The sequence below is a fragment of the Coenobita brevimanus genome, chromosome 23, assembly GCF_032717465.1.
Source record: "Coenobita brevimanus isolate Jiangsu-jjx chromosome 23, ASM3271746v2, whole genome shotgun sequence".
Taxonomy (NCBI): domain Eukaryota; kingdom Metazoa; phylum Arthropoda; class Malacostraca; order Decapoda; family Coenobitidae; genus Coenobita; species Coenobita brevimanus.
In genome coordinates this window covers 20,441,279-20,465,609 of record NC_136976.1, presented here as the reverse complement: position 1 = coordinate 20,465,609, position 24,331 = coordinate 20,441,279, and the positions used below count along the sequence as shown (strand labels likewise).

Below are 24,331 nucleotides of genomic sequence, written 5' to 3'. Positions count from 1 at the left end.
GTTTTGTTATCGCCGGCCTTTACAAGGTGGAACGATAATGTTTTTGCCCTCCTCTGTGTGTGTGTGTGTGTGTGTGTGTGTGTGTGTGTGTGTGTGTGTGTGTGTGTGTGTGTGTTCCCATTATCTCATGAACGACTTAAGCTATCAACATGAAACTTTCACGGTATCAAGATATGGCCACAATCTTAACCAAGTTCAAAAGTGGTCACTCGGGGTCAAGGTCAGTGTCACCAAAATGGCTACCAAAGTTCAACAAATTTTTATTGCCCGCCTTTAGCACCATTGTATCTCATGAACAGCTTGAAATGTCAACACGAAACCCCTCATGGTATCAAGATATGGCTAAATTCTTGGACGAGTTCGAAAACGTGCACTCGGGGTCAAGGATAAGGTAACCAAAATGGTTGCCAAAGATCAAGTAGTCTTTACCGACGCCTTTTACCACCGTTACATATCATGAACGGCTTGAACTATCAACTTAAAACCTTCATGGTATCAAGATATGGTCAAAATCATGTACTTGGCCATCAGCATATTCTGGCGGGCGATTAGCATTCGGGTCTCGAACGCTTTTCTTTCATTATTCATTGTTTTCTTCAAATTTAATCCTCAACAGAAAAAAAGAAATCCTGATAGCCTGCAAAACATCGTCCTTACAAACAAGCTTAATAGAAAAGCTGACAAATTCAACATCTGTTCACGTTGAGATGCTAGGACAACTGTGTTTCAGAGACTAGAGGCGTAAGCACTGAGAAGGTCTGAGGGAAACTGTTCCGCAGCTAACTAGATATACATACCCTAACTTACAGGAAGAAAGGTTAAAATCGGGGTAAAAGTCTGCACTCTCCAAATTTGGTCAAACTGGCCAAGCATACTAAAACTTTGCCAACGTTTTAGGACAACTTTCAAATCTCGAAGTGTGTGTATCTTAGAGCAAACCTTCCGGATCGTGACACCCTTTAGAAACTATCCCATCAGATATCAACTTCCACTATACATTCCCACGGACTAAACACCAAATTTGCAAATTATCAAAACTTAACTTACACTCACGTCAGACGAATCTTCAGTACGACCATGTAGGCGTGTTGCGTGCTGAGCTGACAGACGAAAGATAATAAATTCTCAGGAACTGAGGACTTAGTAACTTAGTGACAGTGGCGTTTCAAGGCCCGGCCCATAGGAATGTCCGGCAAAAAGGGAGGAGGGGAACGACTAAAGGGGTAGAGCAAGCTTCGGACTTTGAGTCATAAAAGAATACAGTTAATAAAACCTTTCACTGACGGTATTTATACTCAACGCAAACCTTCAGCATTCTATCTTAAAAACGTTAGCAGTGTATAACAGACAGATAGAAGACAGGCAGCTAGCAAAGAATACGAATTATCATAAATAGAGGAATAAAAAATATATTTGTTCAACGAATTTTTCATATAGAAAGCAATAACATTGTTTCTAGTAGTGCTCAGTAGTCAGAAAGTGTTACCTGATGCGTCATGCACAAGTATGCGACGGTACTAAAAATTACAATAGAATCCAATTTTTTGATAAAGGATACCTACTGTACTGTACCTTGTTATCACTGCATCGAATCTCATTTTATGAAGTGTCATTACTGCTTCAAAGTTAATACTCAAGGTTGGATAATTTTTCTTCACTTGTGACCGTAGGTAGTTATTGTGTGAGAATAATGGCGGGATGCTGTGGCAGGAGTGAGGGACTGTATCCACACGTAAATCTGACACACTACAGTGATAACACGGTGTACCTCCTCAGCCAGATGAAAAGTTCTCCTGGTAATTTCTGTATTTCTACCGTATGTAGCCTATATGAGTGTGTGCAGATGTATATCTTTCCTTTATTCCTTCAAAAGTCGCTTAAAAATTGGCACAACTGTTCCTTGTACGTCTTTTAAAGAGATGTATGGGGTAAAATGTCAAACCATGCAAATTGGGGAATCCTTATATTCTTGTATGTTTATTAATTCATCATGACTTTTTGTATAGAAATATGTCAGTGTTCCGTATCTGTTCCGTAGAGACCATCCCGCATTCCCTGTGGAATGTTTTCAGTCTTTAACAGGTTGGTATTTTACCTCTCATTATGGATTATTCCCCTTTGCCTTGTTGGAAGCAGCAGTATATAGAACAATCGACAGTGATTTCTTCCGAAGGCATGACTGTATCAACATAGCTCATATAGTTAACTACCATCGTTCTAGTGGAATGTTATTTTCTAATAAGTGGCCCAACCCCACCCTCTTACTTTGCCCAGTGCTCATAATTTTGGCTATGAAACATAAAGTGTAGATTCCACGTTTCTCTTGCATGCATAATTGAAGATGGCGCCAAGGTGAACTGTGACAAGAGACACTTCCGATGCTCTTGGTCATCGAACTAAGGATGCAGCTGCACTGGTGGCATCGTGTTCTGCCACACAACACATTCAGTGCACATGTTAATCGATTCAAGGCAAGAAATTTAGAGAAAAATCCAAATTATCTTCACCTAACCGACTCTTGTGTAAGCTGATATTACTTGTCTAGCATGATGTTGATAATTATATACATATATATATATATATATATATATATATATATATATATATATATATATATATATATATATATATATATATATATATATATATCCAGACGCCTCAATCCCGTTCGGGGTGGCCACAAACAAATCGCCTCCACGTCGCCCTGTCCCCCGCCATTTCACTACCCCGCTCCCATCTCACACACCCCTCTCCCATATACCTCTCCACCCCATCCCTCCATCTTATCCTCGGCCTCCCCCTTCATCTTCCCCCCTCCACCTCACTCACATACACTCTCTTCGTCAGTCTTTCACCCTCCATCCTCTCCACATGGCCAAGCCACCTCAGTGTATTCTTCCAAACGCTTCCTATCACATCCACATCCACACCACAACGCTCCTTTATATCCTCATTCGTCAGCCTGTCTCTCCATGTGACTCCACAGGCTCCTCTTAAATAACTCATTTCCACTGCTCTCACTCTTCACTTGTGTCCTTCCAGCACACGTCCAAGCTTCACTTCCACACGTTAGAGTTGGTATCACAATACTGTCATGTAGTAACTTTTTCACTTCCATGCTCACTTCCCTGCTTGTTATCACTGCTTTCAAGGAACCAGCAACCCTTCTTCCCTGCTGTACCCTTTCAAGCACTTCACCTTCCAAACCTCCATCCTTACTCATCACACTACCCAAGTACTTAAACGTACTCACATTTTCCAATTCCTCACCATCCAACCTCGCTGTACATTCACGGACTTCACCTCTCTCAAAGACCATCACTTTACTCTTCCCTACATTCATCTTTAGATTCCGTTTCTTACACACTCTCTCAAACTCATCTACCAAGCCTTGCAGCTCTCCTTCGTCTTCACTCAACAACACAGTATCATCTGCAAACTACAGCACAGGGAGTTTCCAAACACTACCCTCTCACCAGGGCCACTCCAACATCCACCACCCTACCTTGCACCTCTTTTATTACCCCATCCATGTACAGATTGAACAACCATGGAGACATGACACATTCCTGTTTCAACCCAGCCTTCAAAGATAAAAATTCACTCAGTTCACCATCCACACGCACTAGAGCCTTAACACCATCATATATACTCTTCACAGCATTCAACAACTTCCCATCTCCTCCATATATTCTTAATACTTTCCACAATCCTTGTCTATCCACCCTGTCATATGCTTTCTCCAAATCCATGAAAGCCGTATACAACTTCTTTCCCTTCTCTAGACACTTTTCCACTAAAGATCTAAGAATGAATATCTGATCAACACAACCTCTTCCCTTCCTAAAGCCTCCCTGTTCTTCTCCAACTAATGCCTCTGTTCTTTCTCTAACTCTGTCAATAAGTATCCTCCCATACACTTTTCCTGTTATACTAGGAAGACAGATGCCCCTATGATTACCACACACTTCTTTTTCCCCTTTTCCTTTATACAAGGGAATAATTATACCTGACTTCCAATCCTCCGGGACTCTACCTTCCTCCCAGGCCAATCTGCACATTTTCCACATCCATTCTACTACTATCTCTCCCCCATGCTTCAGCATTTCGCCACACACTCCATCAATTCCTGGGGCTTTCCCCAATTTAACTTTCTTCATTGCTTCCACATCTTCTATCCTACTGATTTTTTCCTGTCTATATATATATATATATATATATATATATATATATATATATTTATATAATTGCTACTTCCACTCCTACTCTTTGATGAAGGCGACTGTGCTTTTGCGACGATTCGATGTAGCTATCATCGCAATGATTATAAATACAAATGCTCTCTGTTGTTGTTGTTATTGTGCTAGCTCAGTCTGTCTGATTGTGCAGACCCATCAACTTCAGGCAAGTAACTACCACTGCAGGGCAGTCCTGTGCAGTGAGAGGACTAGTGTGTAGGTATGGTTCCTAGATGGACGCCGCAACTACGTCTCCATCCTTTTAACAGGGGCACTAAGTAGGCTTCACGTCACCCCGTTATTTGGCTATACGGTTACCACTCAGCGTTGTCAGCAGCTTCCTAAGGTATTTTGGCTTGTCGCTCAGAATAGATCTACCTGATGTAGTAAGAAGAGTAATAATTAGTAAGAGGAAGGATGAGAGAAATAGGAAAAGCGGAAGGAGAGACAGAAAGAAGAACAGAAACTTCTGAAGGAAGGAGTACACCGCACAACACCGAATGAGTGGATGATGGGCTCCCAACAATCACCAGTGCTATCAGTAAATGTAGTCATGCACTGTTTAATTCTAGTATTGAATTTAAAAAATAAAACATGCTCTGGCATTTTTTTGAAAAGGAATTTAAGCAATGTGTCTTACTAGAAAAGCAGTAACTTACATGCATTATAAAATTAATCCCTATAATGCCATTTTGTGTGTGTGTGTGGGGGGGGGGCATTTAGGCTACCTGGGCTTAATTTTTAGGGTCAAAAATATTATATATTTTGCTGCAGAGCAATTTTTTACCTGGTGCACCTAGCTGTAATTATTCTTTGCTCTGAATCATTGCTACTGACAGAGGGTAGTAGGGGAGATTCACCCTTATGGAACACACCCTCTATTGGTTTACCGTATATAAAGGTGAGATACTGTTGGCTGAGCTGTCTGTGACTGTTGTGTGGAAGGTTTCTAAGTTGCCAAGTATCTTCTAGTGTCATGTTTTATACAGTACGTTGTTTTTGTGAGCCGTGTTGAATTGACACCTACAACATCCCTAGCACATTGCATCAGCTGATGCCTGTGGCACTTTACGAGTTAAATTGTGGAGGAAGAAGGTTATGTTGTAATTTGGTTATTCCATTTACATATATTTAACTCAAACATACAAAATAATAATTAAAAGAAAACGAGGAAACAAAACCGGGCAGGCAGCTAAGTGGGTACATACCCGGGTAGCTACCCGGTAAAAGGCTAACGTTATATCCAGGACCTCATTTAAACTGCTGAAAGAACAGGGACAAGATGGATAAAAACTGCGTCCAAAAGTTTCAATAATATAATAGATCTTGGGTTATTCCTGTTGCAAGATGCTGTTCCTGCACCCACGGATAAACGGTAATGCAGTAGTGGAAGGACTGAGATTTCGGAGCCGACAATGTGAGCAAGAAAGATATCACGAGCAGCAATATACCTGTTAGTCAGAGTATTGACAATATGAGCAAGAAAGGCGCCACAGGTAACATACACAGTTAGAGTATTGGCACTGTGAACAACAGACCATATCCGGTGTTATCATTTCCCTCCGCCCCTCATTCCTCTCATATCGTCTTAAGCATATCTCCCTTTACCCTCTCCAACATTTTACTGAATATTTTTACCACACGACTCATGCCCACCAGGATTTCACACTTTCCTTCCGCTACACTACCCCCTTTTTCTGCTTAATTCAAATTTTTGTCCTCACCTCCCATTCATTATTAAACTTCCACACACGTCCCTCTTCACACCCCTCTGATATTAAAACTTTCGCTCTCCTGGAATCTCATCCCTCCATTCCGAGCACAATCTCTCATCTCCCTTCATATTGCACTCTCACACATCTCTCTTCCCTCGCACCGTCATTCGTCCCATACCCTTTATAATCCCTTCCTTACCGTCCCACTATTTTTTCCTCTTTTCTGATACTGAACACAATATCCTTTCTCTAATCCTTTCTCTCTCTTCACTTCACAATGCAGTGCCTCTCCATCCTTCATACAACCATCCCTCCCTTCCCTTCATAATCCCTCCCTTCCTTTCCCTACTCATTCTCCTTCCATTAGTCATCCTTTCCTTCCTTTTATAATCCCTCCCTTTCATTCCCTATTCCTTCTCCTTCCATAAGCCATCCATTCCTTCCCTTCATAATCATTCGACTCCTTTTCCATCATGATTCTCCCCCTCCCATCGCATTACAGTCCCCCCCAGTTCCTTCCCAGTGTAATGCCTCCCCTTCCATTGCACTGATATACCCTTTTCCAACCCACTGTCACCTTTCCAGTCTTTTCAGATTACGTCACCTCTCTTTCCCTCTGTAATTCCTCCCCTTCCAAATCAAACACTTTCCCTTCTCTCCCAAATCCTTTCCCTCCCATTCCAGCACAATCATCTACTTATTCATTGGAGTCCTCCCTCCTACCGTATATCTCCCATCGTCAAACCTCCCTCCCCTTCATAATTTCCCTTCATAGTCCCTCTCATCCATTACCTCTTCCTTCCCTTACCTCGCAGGACAGAACGTCCAGCTCCTACACATTTCATTCTCTCTTCATTTTCTCCTCACCGTCACATATCACGGCAACATGGCGAATTTATTCCTAGAACCGAGATATGCTGTTCCATTAGCAAAAGTTTATGTGGGATTTTTTTCCCAAAAATTTCAAGACTTTTTTAATGTTATTTCATTCCTTACTGTCAACTTCCTCTACTTACCCACAGTTTTTTGCTTAGCGTGTGACTGGCAGGGAAACCATTCAGCAGACTTTCCCACATACTACAAAATGCAGCCGTCGATTTAGAAATTTAGGTCACAGTTCAAAACGCGAACAGACTGGTGCAAAGAGACTTCGCCCAAGGGTCTCTTGTTCGGGCTAAGAATCGAACTTGGCACCTCTCGGTTGCAGGACAAATGTGCTTCTAATCAGAGGACTGCTACCCGCTTGTGCAAAGCGATTTTCAACACCTTTTGAAGATAGAAGCTGCCTTTCAACTGCCCACCCACTCACCTGTCCTCGGGAACCTTGACGGCCTCGGCGGTGTTGTTGAATGACCAGCTGAATTCCACAACGGGTGGGTTGGCGAGGACATTGCAAGAGATGCGTGCGTTCTCGTGCTTGGCCACGCTGTGCTGCGACGCTTTGCTGGTGGCACACACCGGCGCATCTGTTGGGGAAGCAGGAGCAAGCGTCAGATGGGGAGGCGGAGGAAGAAGGCAGAATTGGACACAAAGTATGTAACTATTTTCATTAATATTTCTGGTATCATATGGGTATCTGGTGAAGCAGGCAGGGGGAAGCGTCAGGTGTGGAGACAGGTGAAGGCGTCAGGTGTGGAAGCAAGTGAAGGCGTCAGGTATATGTGGCCAGAGGCGACCGAGATAGAGAGTAAATTTTCATCAGACAAGACAAGGATCTGAGTGGGTGTTGGAGGTGGACGCCTTCATGAGATGGCATCGACATAACTGGGCGATGGAGCTGGTCAGTTTTACAAATGTCCCTCAACTCCCTCCTTATCCTTCCCGAAAGGAGGAGGATGGGCTGCAGGTAAGTGACAACTTCAGTCTGCAGTCCACTGGGTTAACATTCAGATGAGCCTGGGGTTGCATCTACAGTATCTCTACTACTACTGCTACAACAACAACAACTATTACTACTACTACTACATCTACTACTACTACTACTACTACTACTACTACTACTACCGCTACTACTACTACTACTACTACTGTACTACTACTACTAATAATAATAATAATAATAATATACTATATTATTATTATTATTATTATTATTATTAGAGTGAACGGAGGATTGGGTGAGACGTAGGTCCAGAAAATATAAAGTGCAAGGACAGAAGAGGGAGGAGTATCTCCTTGTGCCCTGTTAAATGAGCGACCACTTGATTCCCGGGACCATGGCCACATTATTAAGTGTCAGAGTGAGATGGAGTAAGCAAGCCTTTAATTCATGAAGGCCAGCTTTCTAGCAGGTGTAACGATAGGACATGAATAAACTACTTCCACTGTAACTCAGTTTCCAAATTGGAAGCAAAATAAAACTTTGTTTACAAATGTGAGTAATTTGGGCTTTGCCTACCTTTTCGTAACTCTAATTTTTAATCATATGACTGTAACACTTTTCATTAGACCTGATAAGTGGATTTAAATGAGCAGTGCAAGTGGAAGACTAGTTATTTTACTTCGTGAAAAACAACGACACAAAACAAATCTTTAGTGAGCAGTCTGCAGTATACTCTTTTTACTCAACAGATATTCAGGCTTCATATTCTGTCAAGTTCGTGTCACCAAAATGTACACTGAGGGGTAAATATACAAGAGAAAATCCTGAACCAAGACAGTTGAAGGTATAACTCACACTTGACGTCGAGGGTGAGGGGTGGGGATGCGGCAGATCCTTCCTTGTTGGTGGCGTGGCAGGTGTAGGAGCCAGCGTTGTTCCTCTCCACCTTTTGCAGCACCAGCGTCATGTTGGACACCAGCACACCAGGAGATGCCACCAGCTCCTTACCCTGAAGCACGGTCGGAAATACACCAGTGTTAAATAGAGGTCTGTATTTTCAGAAAAGGGCACTATAAAGCACCTCATCCTTAATTTACTTATACTTATGGTACATTATCATTTTCGCCTGTGATATTAATTTACTGGGATGATCGGAAAAAAAAAAAACGTACAAGATGACAGGTATAATTAGAGGGGCACTCAGTGGAGCACATCTCTCCGACAAGGGCAACGCAATTCGAAACAGCTCTTAGGTTAGGTTTTCGCAAGAATTGTTTTCCTGATTCAGAATCTATAATACGATCCTGATCGGTCCCAAAAGTTGATCGATTGTTCCTTGGGTCATGGGCTGTCTGCCCACCAAGTTTGTTCCAAATCTCTCATTTGGCTTTTGAATAATCATTCTAACAGGCAAACAATCTAACAAACATCGGTTCCAAAAGTTAATCGATTATTCCCTGGGACATGGGCTATCTACTCACCAAATTTGGTCCAAATCTCACATTTAGTTTTTTGAGCAATCCTGCTAACAGACAGGGGTGAAAACATACTCTCCTGGTCGGAGAGAATAATAAGTTGTCACCAGCTTACTTAGCGTGTAGCCACAACGAAGTTTACAATAACTATTTATGGTATATAAGACATGAACTTTTGGCATCATACTGTATATACGGTATATATTTGGAATAGATATACTGCATGCATATAAACATCAACTAATACTGTGTTTTCCCACGAGGAGCATAGGAGCCCTGGGCTATGCAAGTTAGTCCTGACATTTAAGACGAGAGTGACCAGCCTCACTCATCCCTGAGTAGCAATACGTGAGCAATATCCTTTGGATATAAACCTACACAGGCTCAGTCCGGTTGGAGCGCCTTAATTACCCACTAAACCACCAGGTGCCACAGTTTGGCTATATGGTTACCACTCAGCGAAGTAAATGGTTTCCTTGTTCCTTGTGTACAAGAAACCATATGGCATGTCACTTAATGTAGAGTCACCCATAGACAGAAGGAAGAGGAAAGGAAGAAGGAAAGAAAGAAAGAAGAGGAAGGAAGGAAAGATAGAAGAGTGGAATGGTCAGTCACCCGAGAGCAGCGCTACGTTGAGTGAGTGGACAGTGAGCGCACCTACAGTGTATATATATATATATATATATATATATATATATATATATATATATATATATATATATATATATATATATATATTAGCGGTAATGGTTAGAATAGCAATAGTGCAACACTTAAAGGAAAAGTAGCTCTGATTCTATTGACATTACATTTTCATCCAAGTAGTGGTGGTGCTACTACCACTACTTCAGCTGGCGCTCTGCAAAACCTCGTAACACTGCGTGTAGACGGTGATGCTTGTCCAAACTGAGTGTGTCCAAGACTGCGAATACACTTCATTTGTTCGTCATTATCACAGTCATCATGAATATATTTTCCTTACACTTACATTTGTCATTCTTCTCAGTAATATTGATCTGAGTTTTGACTTTTCTTGTGATTTATGTGGAAAGTAGAGTTTTGTTAACAATTCTTGTTAATGAAGTAACCGGCAAGGAGCTCATAGTACTGACAGTGGACTATGTTGGCATGTAATATGAACATGAAGCTATTTATATACATGGTGGTCCGTGAATATCGCCTCACTAAAGACTCACCCAGTCTTGTCTTTCTATTCTGGGAACAGCCCAGTCTGCTGGTTTTGGCGCGGATGTGACAGTGGGAAGAGGACATTAATAAGCAATGCAGAATACACTTTGATAACGCTGACTGAACCGTCCCCGCAACACAAGAGAATGTTCCAGCGGAACGGAAGAGGAGTGCTATCTATACATGGGCCACCCAGTATAAATCTAATTTCAGTGTCTGTCCAGTGATAAGGTTCTTTAATGGAGGTATGTTTGATGCTCTCTGCTTTCATATTGTCTTTGCCTTCCATCTTTATGCTATATCTGTTTTCCTCCCTACGTACGCACATTTCTACTTCATTAACTGTCTTCTGCTGTCAGGTATAAATTATCTGTTCTTCTTCTCTCCTTTTAATTCATTCGACGGGTATTTCCTCGTGTTTTCTTTGTTGTTCTCTCTCTCTCTCTCTCTCTCTCTCTCTCTCTCTCTCAGTTTTCATTTGTGTGTGTGTGTGTGTGTGTGTGTGTGTGTGTGTGTTCTCTGTCGCTTCGTTTATTCCGTTTTCTTTCTGATATTCTCATTATCTCTTTTCGGTCACTGATACGTAGTTTCTTTTTTACTCTAGATCTGACAACGTCAGAGGAGGGTGTTGTTATCGCTGGGATCAGTAGGTGTCCGTCCGTAGAGATGAGTGGCAGGATGGCCAGCCGGGCGTAGAGATTTCGTTTCCAGGCTAGAAATCAGAAAGTATTCACTATAATGAAATTTTACATAGTTATCTTATAATGAACTGCTGCCTTTTCATAGGTAGGATGATGTGTATTTAGTAGTTTTTCTCTTTTTTCAATAATGAAAAACTAAAAACAAAATCCAGAGATTTCAATGCTATCTGGGCAAGGAATCTGAAGGGCCCAGATTGTGTCCCCAAGGCGTTCTCCCTACGCCCACCTTTAAAACAAAAGATTGTGGGGGAGGGGCTGAGAGCCGTTATGCGCTTGGTTAGGTGTGCAGGAAGGTGGGGGGAATGTGCTTGGTCAGATGGAGTGTTGCAACAGCGTAGCATTGCCAAAGTTTTTTAAGTCTTTTCACGCTATTTTGCGCAGTGTTTTTATCTTTTAGTACTTTTCTCTTTTCACCTCATGTGCGTGTTTTCTGTTTCAGTTTATTATCCCTTTCACTTTTCGCTTTAGCATTCATATTGCTCTCTCTCTCTCTCTCTCTCTCTCCACTTGCCAACACAGCAATCCAAAGAACGTTTCATGTGGACGGTGTACATATCCCATATTCACTTTGTTTAAGGACAAGGACAAAAATTATGGGTGCAAGTAAAGCAGGAAAAAAAAAAAAAAAGTATTGTGTTGAAAGTGGTGTTAACAAGGGTCTGAGTACGCTGGGACTGAGTTGAAGTGGGTCACTGACTTCCAGTGACGACACTCGCATTGAGAGAAATCTCTGGGAGCAATGTCCTCGTCAATTCTTTTCATATTTCGTGAAAAGTGTTAAACACGAGTGAAAAGCCAAATGGCTTCTTGCCCTCCAGGAAACCATTATTGATAATAACTTTATAACCTTTTGCAGGAGCAGAGTAAAGAGAATAGCGATATTATCTCTGTTTTACGTCCTTGACTGCGAAAAGGTTGAGGGTGGTGGTGATTTATGATCTGTCACCCTCAACACTTCACCTCGCAAAAGAGAAGAAAGCCACCGAGCTGAGTCCTGTGCGTGTTCGGGTCCTGAGAAAAAATAGGTGTCCTTTGGTTGTGTGGATTATGAGAGGAGTGAATGATGAATGAGAGTGTAGGTAGTTAATATGATCAAGGTTACTAAATATGATGGAAGCGAGTGAAGTCTGTGAGTGGATGGTTGTAAAGTAAGTGAAGTTAGTTTAGCATACGAGTGGGGGTTACTTGTCAGGAAAGAAATATCTGCATTAGTAACTCATCTGTAAGCACAAAAAAGTACAAAAATATACTTGGTATAGGGAGACCGGAGAGAATGTTGAAAGGAACCTGACTGATTGTGTTCGTAGAGAAAATACAACTTGGAAGTGCTGTTGACACAAGGGTGGCTAGAGTACGATGTTTTTTTTTTTTTTTATGTCATGAAGAAGGAAACAAAGGCCTTCCCTCTAAAACAAAACAAAACAAGCTCAAGATCCACTCATTTCGAGATGCCTGAAAACGTTGCGTTTGACAGACGTGAGATCATAGGTAGAAAGCGACATACACTCAGGAAGACAGTTCCAGAGTTGACTTGTTGCATACATAATGAACTGAGAGATGGCGAGATTCGTCTTACGTCTGTGGCATCCGAGACAATACTGCAAGGAGTTCGATAGATAAACGGACATGTATAACTGGGAAACATGGATGTTCTAAAGGGGAAGAAGCATACTTTATCTGTAGTGCCTGTGGAGCGTCATAAAGGGACAGATTGAGAAATGAACAGATTCGTGGAAAATGTGTGTTTCTGTTGTCAGAACAACAAGGACATCGCGGCTGTTCGGTCACATGAACAGGTAAGCCTGTATGTAGGAGGGTTATGTATCGGGAATGAGGGATCATTCCAGAATAGGAACAGGAAAAACTGGAGATCCTTTGGTCAAGCTTTTCTTTCACAGGAGGGAGCATTGAGTAATACACAGAAAGATAAAATTTAAAGACCGTCATTACTAAGCTTTTTCTTTGATCAGTAGATACTGCCTCAGCTTTTTCCTAAGATGAAAGGAAGTCTTGTAGTATCAATAATAAAAAGGAAATGACGTACTCGGAGTGAAGGCGTTAAGAACAGGTCAGAGGCAGAGGCCAGGTACTCCTCCAACATCACTTAATGTACTAACAACACGGAATCAGCCGTTGCTTCTCATGCTTCTCTTTTCATTGAATTTGAAAATCAGTCAGATGAAATCGCAGCTTTTGACACTCTTGCGATATTTTGGAAACAGTTTAGTGTCATCAGTGCCATTTGCTTCGAATTCAAGAGACGAATCTTAAAAATCCATAGACATAAAAGAGGACCAACCACCACCACCACACATCCTCACCCTAGCAATGTACGCGACCACTTTCATTCTTATATATATATATATATATATATATATATATATATATATATATATATATATATATATATATATACATACAGTATATATATATATATATATGGAGCCTCTGTGGTACAGTGGTAAAGTGTGCATTTTCGTACACTGAAGAACGAGGGATCGCGCTCCGCCCGGTAATAAACTTTGGGAGCGTTCTTCTGGCCATGTAGTGCTTGGCGGACATAAGGGGTGCTGTGGTTAAACCAGTGTCGCATATATATATATATATATATATATATATATATATATATATATATATATATATCATCTCATCAGCCGTTTGAGTGTCCACTGCTGGACCAGCCTATCCCGACCGAAGCTGGGACGATACAGCCAATGTATCTCTACCAAGTGGCTTAGGCTGTCTGGTAGAGATTGTATGTAGGGTGAGAAGTGCTAGTAAGTGTAACTGTAATGTTGGAGTGGCTTTGGATATGTGTGTAGTCTGTGAACCAAGTGTAATTGGCCCGCACAGGCCGACTGGGTGCAAGCATACTTTATAGTATGCGACACTGGTTCAACCACAGCACCCCTTATGTCCGCCAAGCACTACATGGCCAGAAGAACGCTCCCAAAGTTTATTACCGGGCGGAGTTCGATCCCTCGTTCTTCAGTGTACGAAAATGCACACTTTACCACTGTACCACAGAGGCTCCATATATATATATATACTGTATGTATATATATATATATATATATATATATATATATATATATATATATATATATATATATATATAAGAATGAAAGTGGTCGCGTACATTGCTAGGGTGAGGATGTGTGGTGGTGGTGGTTGGTCCCCTTTTATGTCTATGGATTTTTAAAACTCGTCTCTTGAATTCGAAGCAAATGGCACTGATGACACTGAACTGTTTCCAAAATATAGCAAGAGTGTAAAAAGCTGCGATTTCACCTGACTGATATGATATATATATATATATATATATATATATATATATATATATATATATATATATATATATATATATATATATATATACATACATATACATATATATACATATATATATATATATATATATATATATATATATATATATATATATATATATACTTGCAGGAAATTTGTGTAAACAGGGATTTAACGAAATCTCTAGGGAATTCGTGACACGACTTTAAATAGGGATCATGTGGGGGTAGGTTAAGGTTAATATTAGGCAGTGGTTAGATTAGGCTGGGATAATCTAGGTTAAGTTTTGGTATAGTTAGTCTTCGTTAGCTAGGTTAGGTTATTTTAGATAAATTTATATGAGTTCTTAATATAAATTAGCATTCCTATACAACCTAACCAAATGTAACTATCCTACCCGAATTATACCTAAACGAAACCTAGCTTACCCCAGCCAAACCTAACCGCAGCCTAAATAAACCTTACCCACATTAACCAATCCCAGTTTAAACTCATTCTACGAATTCCCTAGGGATTTCATGAAATTCATGTTTACACAAATTCGCTTTAACATATATATATATAAATAGATGGATAGATAGATAGATAGGAAGATAGATTGATAGATAGATGGACTGATAGATCGATGTGTATACCGGTATATATATATATATATATATATATATATATATATATATATATATATATATGGTAGGTGGGGGCGCTCACCATCCACTCAACTGATGTAGTGCTGCTCTCGGGTGTCTGCCCTTTCCTCTTCTCTATCCTTCTTTCCATCCATCCTCTTCTGTCTTTCATTCATTCTTTCCTCTTTCTTCTGCCTGCGAGTGACTTTACATTCCCTCTTGTGTCTATCTTTCCTTCATTCTTTCCTCTTCCTTCTACCTGTGGGTGACTCTACACTGAGTGACAAGCCAAATGGTTTCCTTTACACCAGAAAACCATTTACTACGCTGAGTGGTAACCATATAACCAAATTTTCGCTCCTGGTGATTTAGTGGGTAATAACGGTGCTCCAATCGGATTGAGCCGGTGAAGGTTTATATCCATGGGATGGTTGGGGTTTATTGCTCACGTAATGCCACTCAGGGATGAGTGAGGCTGGTCACTCTCATCTTAAATGCCAGGACCAACTTTCCTAGCCCCGGGCTCCTACGCTCCTCATGGGGCAACGTAGGATTAGATCAGGGGTCGGCAACCTCCGGCCCGCTGGCCAGATCCGGCCCGCAGAGTCCGAACTCATGGCCCGTCACCCTGCTTGATATTTATATAACAATCCGGCCCGCAACAGCCTAGCCAACTAAATGAGTAAGTCGGCGCCTCGCGACGAAGCCCCTGCCCCCCTGCAGATGGAGTTGGTGGAGCGTCAGTGTAATGAACTGAAGGCAAAGTACCGTACCACTTCTCCACTGTCCTTCTTCCGTGACCTCGTCCTCCCTTCTGACAAATTTCCAAATTACATTGAGCATGTAAAACGCGTCGTTGCTGTGTTTGGCAGCACTTGCTGTTGTGAGCAACTCTTTTCAAAAATGAAATATACAAAGTCTCGCATTCGCTCCCAGCTAAGTGACCGCCACCTCAATGTCATTCTGCTCTTGTCTACCTCATCAATCGATCCAGACATTGAATCACTTCTCCATGGCAAACAGCACCAACCATCCCACTAATTTGCATGTCTCTTGATAAAACTGTTTTCTGCAGTCACTGATTTGCATGTATTTCAATAAATTTCTTGTAATCTAGTCACTGGTTTGCCTGCTTTTTTTTTTTTTTTTTTTTTTTTTTGTCACAAACTGTTTTCGGCAGTCAATGATTTGCATGTTTTTCAATAAATTTCTTGTAATCTAGTCACTGGTTTGCCTGCTTTTCTATAAAATTTTTGTACACTGTCACTTTTGGGTTCTCTTTGGCACTCCGGCCCGCAGGCTACTCCTAGAAGCTTTCTCTGGCCCTCACACTGAAAAGGTTGCCGACCCCTGGATTAGATGATGGATGGATGGATGATATATACAGGATGATATATACAGTATCATCATCATCATCAGCCGTTTGAGTATCCACTGCAGGAATATATATATATATATATATATATATATATATATATATACATAGAGAGAGAGAGAGCAATTTTTGATTATTGTCATGCAATATTAATTTGGTTCAGTTGAAAACACTATAAAACAATTGTTAATGTGTGTGGCCATGCACAGCACAAAACTGCGTTATTCTGGGTCTGGGGACTACCGTTGGAGAGTTTATGAACTGACACTTTCAAAAGCAGCCATCATATTTCCGAAGAAACCCCAAAAGCTCCATACTGAGCACCATAACTGAGTTTTCTCGGAAACTATTAAAGCTAAAACTGACGTACGCACGTCGCTGAAAAGCTGATGGACCTTTAACAAGGGTTTTGCTAGTGATTGTTCTCAAAACTCGTAAACAAATTTCTAGAAAAAACGAAAAGCGCCAACTTCAGCACTAAAACTGGCTTTTATCGGAAATCATTAAACCTGCATTCGACCTACGCACTTACTTTGAAAGCTTGTAGAACAGTTATCGATATTATTTAAGTGGCGTTTTTATAATCGGCATTATACTGTTGACACACACACACACACACACACACACACACACACACACACACACACACACACACACACACACACACACACACACACACACACACACACACACACACACACACACACACACACACACACACACACACACATTCCAACTTACTGCAGGCCTAAGCAAATCACTATAGAGCTTTCTGGATAAGTGATATGTTATACGTAGGTGACTTTTCTCAATTTCGCCTCTGTACTGCGAAAAGGCCAAAATCGTCTAACGTAGGATTTTTGCAGCACAGCACGATGAGTTAATGAAGAAATTATTAAACCTATTTCATGCCTTTGCTTTTCGACGGAAAGTTATAACAACATTAGCCATTTTGCACGCTCAAACAAGTTCCATACGTTCAAGAGTGAACGTCTAGTACTTTATTATACAAGGATTTTGTTGCTTGGAAGAATGCATCCAGGTCAGTTTACAGTACGCGAAAAGCCAAATGGTTTAATTTATTCCAGGTAACCATATAAATAAATGACGCCAGGTGATCTTGTGGGTATGGCGCTCTAGCCAATTGATGCCTGTAAGGATTTACATCCGAGTGCTGTTTAGGTTTATTGCTCACATTATGCCGTTCAGGGGAAAGTGAGGCTTGTCAAACTCGCCTTTTATATCGGGACTGAGTAGCCAAGCCCCGGGCCCCTACGCTTCTGATGGGTGTAAAGGAGTGGATAATGGATAATTGCTTGTTATTCCTGCAGTATCATTTCTCTCATCTCAAATTTTATTCAACCTGTGCAAGTTTTAGTCAACCTAAAATTTGTACCAGAAGTTCTGTATGGCAGTGTGGTTGGTTGGATAAACTGACCTGGAGACCGGGGTTGTTAATGGTGCCGTTACTTTTATACGAGTACAGCGAGGGCTCTGGGGAGGGAAGAGAAGAGTAGTGGAGAGAGAGAGAGAGAGAGAGAGAGAGAGAGAGAGAGAGAGATGGGCGCGGGGAGGAGGAGCAGGAATAAGCGAACAGAAGGGAGATTGCAGGATGTGTTATAATTTGGGAATACTCCTTTCCTTCTGATAACCTTTTTTGCGCTATTGTTGCTATCACCGGACGATTACTCAGGTCGGACCGCAAAGAGAGAAGTTATTAATGGCTATTGGTGACCTCTGTATTTCGAAAAGCTTGTCCAAAGTTAAGTAAATTTCTCTGGAGGTTTTAAAAAGATAATGTAAGTGATCTGGAGGTTTTAAAAAGATAATGTAAGTGATGTCCTTGGGCTGGAAGAGCGATTAAAAGAGAAATGTAAACGGATTTATGACAGAAAATCGTGGTTGTGGAGGGAATGGCTTAGCATTATATGTAGCTGAAAATTCTTTTGTCAGCGGAGTTATGAGTACTTACTGTAGTGTGGGTTGTTTTCCTAACATTTCTACATATATGTATCACTGATTTGGAGAAAGAGTAGCGTGATAAATCAGGACTGGGTGATATGAAGGAGTCTCTTGTGGCCACCTCTTATATGATCAAGGCGTCTGGGTATTGATAAACAGAAAACGCTTCATCATACGGGGAATCATTATTTAATAGTAACCATTTGGAGCAATTTGTATGGTGTCACACGAAATGAAAAGTAGAAGTAGTAACCTTAATAACCGAAATTCTTTACTGAAAGCAATAATTCTCAAAACATCCCTCCAGCTCTGAACTTTCCTTTCATCTGATATCAGCGGTGACGGCCACTTGTTCTGAATGACAACTTTAACACTTTCTGTCAGATGACTTCTTTAATGATGAATTCTTGCTGCTAAAATTTTAAATACTGCTAAAGTCACTTCTCGAGCAGGAGAGGCTATATACAAGTTTCGTCAACTCTTTCAATACGAGAGGTCTCCATAAGTGAAAAAAACAAATGGTCTGTTGATTTCAAAAATAAAATATAAAATACATACAGGTAACACTTTCACTGCTAGACATCACTCTGAACTTGAATCAAATCGTCGGGAATTATCAACAATATGCCAGAAAAATATGTCCTCGTAGCACTTGTTGTCGTTGGGTTGCCCGCGGTGTCACTGAGACGGAACACCGGGGCAACGGAGGAAACCGATCGCCCTCATCAGATCTCCGCTGAGGAGGTCGGAGGAGACCGACACCCTAGCCGCTGCACTCCAGGTGGGTGAGGTGCCCCGCGACAGCAGCAGCACGGAGCACAACACTCCACCGGGACGAGATGGCTGGGATGGTTTGGTTTCCAGGAAATCTCCAGGGAGGTGATGCCACCACGAAGTGCCCGCCCATCACCATCGTCTACATCATTTTGCCTATTTCAGCGATGTGTCCTTCATAGACTTTTCTTGAAAGTCATACGAAAAGTAATATCACTACTCTGGACAATTTTTTCAGAACCTGAAGGTTAGGTTGGTGCCTATCACCTGCACAAAAGCCATTAAAGTTTTTGTTACGACCCAGTCTTCCTCTTGAGTATGACCCACAGAATTTAATAGTACACTTTGGTCCCCAGACACATTCATGGGTGAACACGGCCAAAGAAGGAAGAATTTTGGCCAAGAAACTAACCGTCTTACATTCGAACTCGGGTTACTCCAGTTGCAAGCTTGACGTGCCAACAAATGGAGTCATCTCCATTATTTTTGGCTGGGAGCAAACAAAGTGCGGCTTGATATCTGTAATACATTTTCCATCTGTGTAAGGTAAGTGAAGTCCATACTCATCCTTACTGCAGTCTCTGCTCTCAGTTGTAGCTCTACTATATTTTAATTTTCGCTTTAATGCCATTTGACTCCTTCAGCCCAGTGACACATGTTTTTACATTATTTTTTCCGCTTTACAGGTGACATCATTTAGGCTAAGAGCAACATTTCAAAATATAGGGACAAGATTTAACATTTATTTAGCCCCTGCACTCCGAGAGTCGTACCTTTTAGCGAATATCTGGTCATAGCAATCATTAAAATTAAAATGACGTAGTCGGGTTCAACAGGCTAAAGTAACCATTGTCAAAGGAACAAGTAATACGTTAATATTGACATATGTTGTGGGTGTCAGAGACGGACGCCTTGAAGTGGTGGCATTTACAAGACCGGGCGGTGGAGCTGTCCAGTTATACAAACGTATCTCAGTACTCTCCATATCCCCCGAATGCAGGAGGACAAATTGGGATTTCGGGTCGCAGTCCACCTGGATCACGTTCACATGAGACTGGGATGACAACTGCTACTACTGCAACCACCACATAAATATTATGAAGCCTGCTAAATTTCTACGTTGGGATGTCGCGTCTATGAGAGGTGTTACTGAAGAACATTTAGGCATTGTCATTAATTACCTTTCTGTTACGATAACCTGGCAGATTTCAAACATTACTAATGATTAAATCATTCTCTCATATAAATCTGGTTTTCAAATATTCTGTGTGTTTGGTAGCCTAAAACACAGGACCAGTATCTGTCGCCCACCGACTGCTGTGGCTTTCTGTATACGAAGGTTCTATATCTCTCGCTTAAATCAACTACATGTATGTATGTATGTGTGTATGTATGCCTTGTAGCGTCCGGCTGAGACACGCCTGACAAGGGCGGACAGTTCTGCTGTACACGTTAAAGCAGTGCGTTACAAGGGAAACCAATGAGTAGGTCTGAAGAGGAACAACACATTGTCAGTGGAAAAGTGAATCATTCCCACGCACCTATTCATGCAAGAGTACAGGCATAGGTAACTTTCGTATATAGAGTTATAAGTGCATGTGAAAACTGGTTCAGAGTGAGAAGTGTGGTAGTATCTCGTTATGGGAAACTGAAAGAGCATCAAGTTATGACAATAATATTATATGGAAGTGCACGTTTACATGCGCAACAGTGAGATGGGATAGTGCAGTGAGTCAAGGATACTAACGTTGTGCCTCCAGTCGACCTTATGCGGGGAAGGCTTGGCGATGGCAGTACACTCGAAGTAAAGATCGTCCCCTTCCTTGATGTTCTTGGGATCAAGAGTCCGGCCCAGAGACACGCTTACCTGTGGTGGGTCTGGGAACGAAAAATTATTTAAAAGCTGTTCAGTAAAAAAGAGCTAATACTAACATAGTATAAAAATACAGATTGCCCCTCATCTTAATGTTCTTGGTGCCTGTAGCTCGGCCCAGCGACACGCTCTATCACAGCTGATCTGGGCACAAGGACATGTAGCATAGTAACTGCTCATTATCGGTGGTAATTACAAAATGATAAAGAACTAAAACTGTTGTCTCCTTGGCTCTTTGCGTTCAGTTTTTGCCCCAGCCACACCCTTGTTTGCCGTGGGTCTGAGGAAATAACACAGGCTGTACATTAAAACGAATGGATATATATATATATATATATATATATATATATATATATATATATATATATATATATATATATATATATATATATATACTGTATATATATAATTTACCATTCTCCTCGTTGGAGATGTTGGCGTCCAGTGTGCGGTCAAGAGACAAGGTCATCTGTAGCGGGTCTGGGAACAAATATCAACTAAGTAAGCATTCTAAAAGAAAATAATCATTTTGTACCATTTATAGCCCCATCCTTGATGTTCTTGGCGTCCAGGGTGCGTCATACCGACACGCTCACGCACAGTACGCTAGCTTGAACAAGGACACGCACAGGATGTAGTAACTGCTCATTGAAGGCAATAACTATTATGTATCATTTAGTATTTTAGTCTATTAAAACAAATAATTTTTAGTGAAACGCAAGGAAAAATCACCATCATTATCCTAAGCACTGATTCCACCTAAGGACAGTGTTAGGAGGAATCAAAATTTAATACAGAGATTCATCACTAGTCAAAGTTTTCCAGAAATGCATGGATTTTTTTTAATGCCTGGGAGATGCAAACTGTTACTCCCCAGTATTCATATATAAAACTTTTCCACGGTTTTCAGTGACTATGGAATTGGTATAAACTCTTACAATAACTTTCTAGCACACTTGGAACAAATTATATGATGCCAATATTCTTTAATGTGTTTTGGATATAGTTAAGATGGGAGGGTGGGGAGGGGGTAACACATAAAAGACAGCAAAAAAGTGAGAGCACTCTGAAATCTGCTGAAGCACACATCCATGGACTATCAAGTGAAACCTTGGAGAGTCCTTGTTCTGATTTAGAGGCGAAATTATCTGCTCAAGATTGTACATGTAACAGTGGAACCGAGACGGTTCAGTTAACTTTCCACTTAAAAATGAGGTGCACTTCTCGCCACACGTTGAACAATACGCCCATCCAGTTCTACTCTTTGCCATTTCCTTTCATATACCCCCTGGGAGTAGGAGGTTTTCAAGAATACTCCCCCAATATCCTTGCTTGTCGTATGAGGCGACTAAAAGGGTTGGCGGAGGGTTAGTGCCCCTCCCTGGAAAACAGCTAACTGAAAAGACGAACAAGAAGCCTCGGACAAGGACTGACCAAAAGATGACGACCAAGGACCGGACAAAGGACATGGTACGGATCGCGACGTGGAATGTAAGGGGTGCGAATGATGAGGTGAAAGAGAGAGAGAGAGAGATTGTCCAGGTGCCTGAGTGTGCGAAAGTGGATGTATGCGGAGTAACTGAAACTAAATAGAGAGGAGAGAGTGTGAGAGAATGGGAGTATGGATGGGGTACATATGCAGGAGTAGGTGAGAATGAGAGGGCAAAAGAAGGAGTGTGTATTGCTGTGAGTAAAAGATGGAAGAAGAACATAAGAGAGTATGGATCAGTTGGCTCAAGGATTGTGTGGGGAAGACTGAAAGTTGGAATACAAATGTGGGTGATTGTGTGCGTGTATGTGCCAATGCAAGATTGTGCGAGCAGAGTGAGAGAAGAGTTCTGGACAAATGTGGAAGTGTGCATGGAAAAGTTTGGAAGGAATGAGAGAGTGTTTTTGATTGGTGATATGAATGGTAAAGTAGGGAATGTGAAGGTGGATGGCATAGTTGGTGAGTGGGGTGTGCCTGCTGAGATAGATGAGAATGGCAATGCGTTAGTGGACATTTGTGCCGGGAGGGGGTTGGTGATAGCCAATACCCTCTTCAGGCATAAAATGATCTACAGGTATACATAGCGAGTGATGAGAAGGGTGGGTGGTAAACTGAACGAAAGAAAGGCAATGATTGATTATGTGTGTGTGGATGAAGGGATGCGAAGGTATGTAATGGATGCAAGGGCTTATAGAGGTTGGGAGAGTGGACTTTCTGAACACTACTTGGTGGTGGCCAGAATCAAGATCCAAGTGAGATAAAGAAAGAGAAGAAGGAAAGGATGGGAGGAAGGAGTGGTTGCAACGAGAGTGGAAAGGTTACAAGAGGATGAGAAAAAGGCAGAATATAAGAGAGAAGTGGAGGAACGATTGGGTAAATATGAACTGGAGCAGATGGGGGACGTGGAAGGTGTGTGCAAGATATTCACATAAGAAATATATGCAGCATGTGATCTGGTGTGTGGGGTGAAGAGAAGACGGAAGGGGGTGCAAGGAACAGCATGGTGGAATGAAGAGATGAGACAGGCTGTGGCACAAAAGAAGAATGCATACAATGAATGGATGAGAAACAGGTGCATGGAAGAAGTTGAGAGGCGGAAGATTGAGTTATATGTAGAAAAGGAGAGAGAGGTGAAAAGATTAGTAAGAGAGAGTAAGAAGAAAGTGGATGAGGAATTTGGAAGGAATTTGAGTGTAAAGTGGAGGGACTGTAAGAAAATGTTCTGGAAACAGGTGAAGAGAGTAAGACAGGGTGGCAATGAAGGCAGTAGGGGAGTGAAAGATAAAACTGGTAGATTACTACTGGAGAAGGGAGAAAAGTGAGCAGATGGAGAGAACATTTTAACGAACTGTTGAACATAGAGGATAGAAGTAATGCGAGTATAAGTGGCTGGGGAATGGCTGGGAGAAGGAGGGAGGTGAGAGGACATGAAGAAATCAGTAGGACAGAAATTATAGAAGCAATGAAGAAAGTCAAATTGGGGGAAGCCCGAGGAATTGATGGAGTGTGTGGTGAAATGCTGAAGCATGGGGGAGAGATAGTAGTAGAATGGATGTGGAAGATGTGCAGATTGGCCTGGGAGGAAGGCAGAGTCCCAGAGGATTGGAAGTCAGGTATAATTATTCCCTTGTACAAAGGAAAAGGGGAAAAAGAAGTGTGTGGTAATCATAGGGGCATTTGTCTTCTTAGTGTAATAGGAAAAGTGTATGGTAGGATACTTATTGACAGAGTTAAGGAAATAACAGAGGAATTAGTTGGAGAAGAACAGGGAGGCTTTAGGAAGG

General features: G+C 41.4%; 1 protein-coding gene across 1 annotated transcript in view; it reads right to left on the bottom strand.

The window, feature by feature from the left end:
* Positions 1–24,331, bottom strand: part of LOC145392655 (uncharacterized) — a 189,019-nt gene that overhangs the window by 4,641 nt on the left and 160,047 nt on the right. Inside the window, exons 8-10 of the mRNA XM_080266976.1 lie at positions 20,933–21,063; positions 8,631–8,784; positions 7,263–7,419 (exon numbers count right to left, since the gene is read on the bottom strand). Of these exons, the coding sequence (XP_080123102.1) occupies positions 7,263–7,419; positions 8,631–8,784; positions 20,933–21,063 (442 nt within the window). The remainder of the gene's footprint in view (positions 1–7,262; positions 7,420–8,630; positions 8,785–20,932; positions 21,064–24,331) is intronic.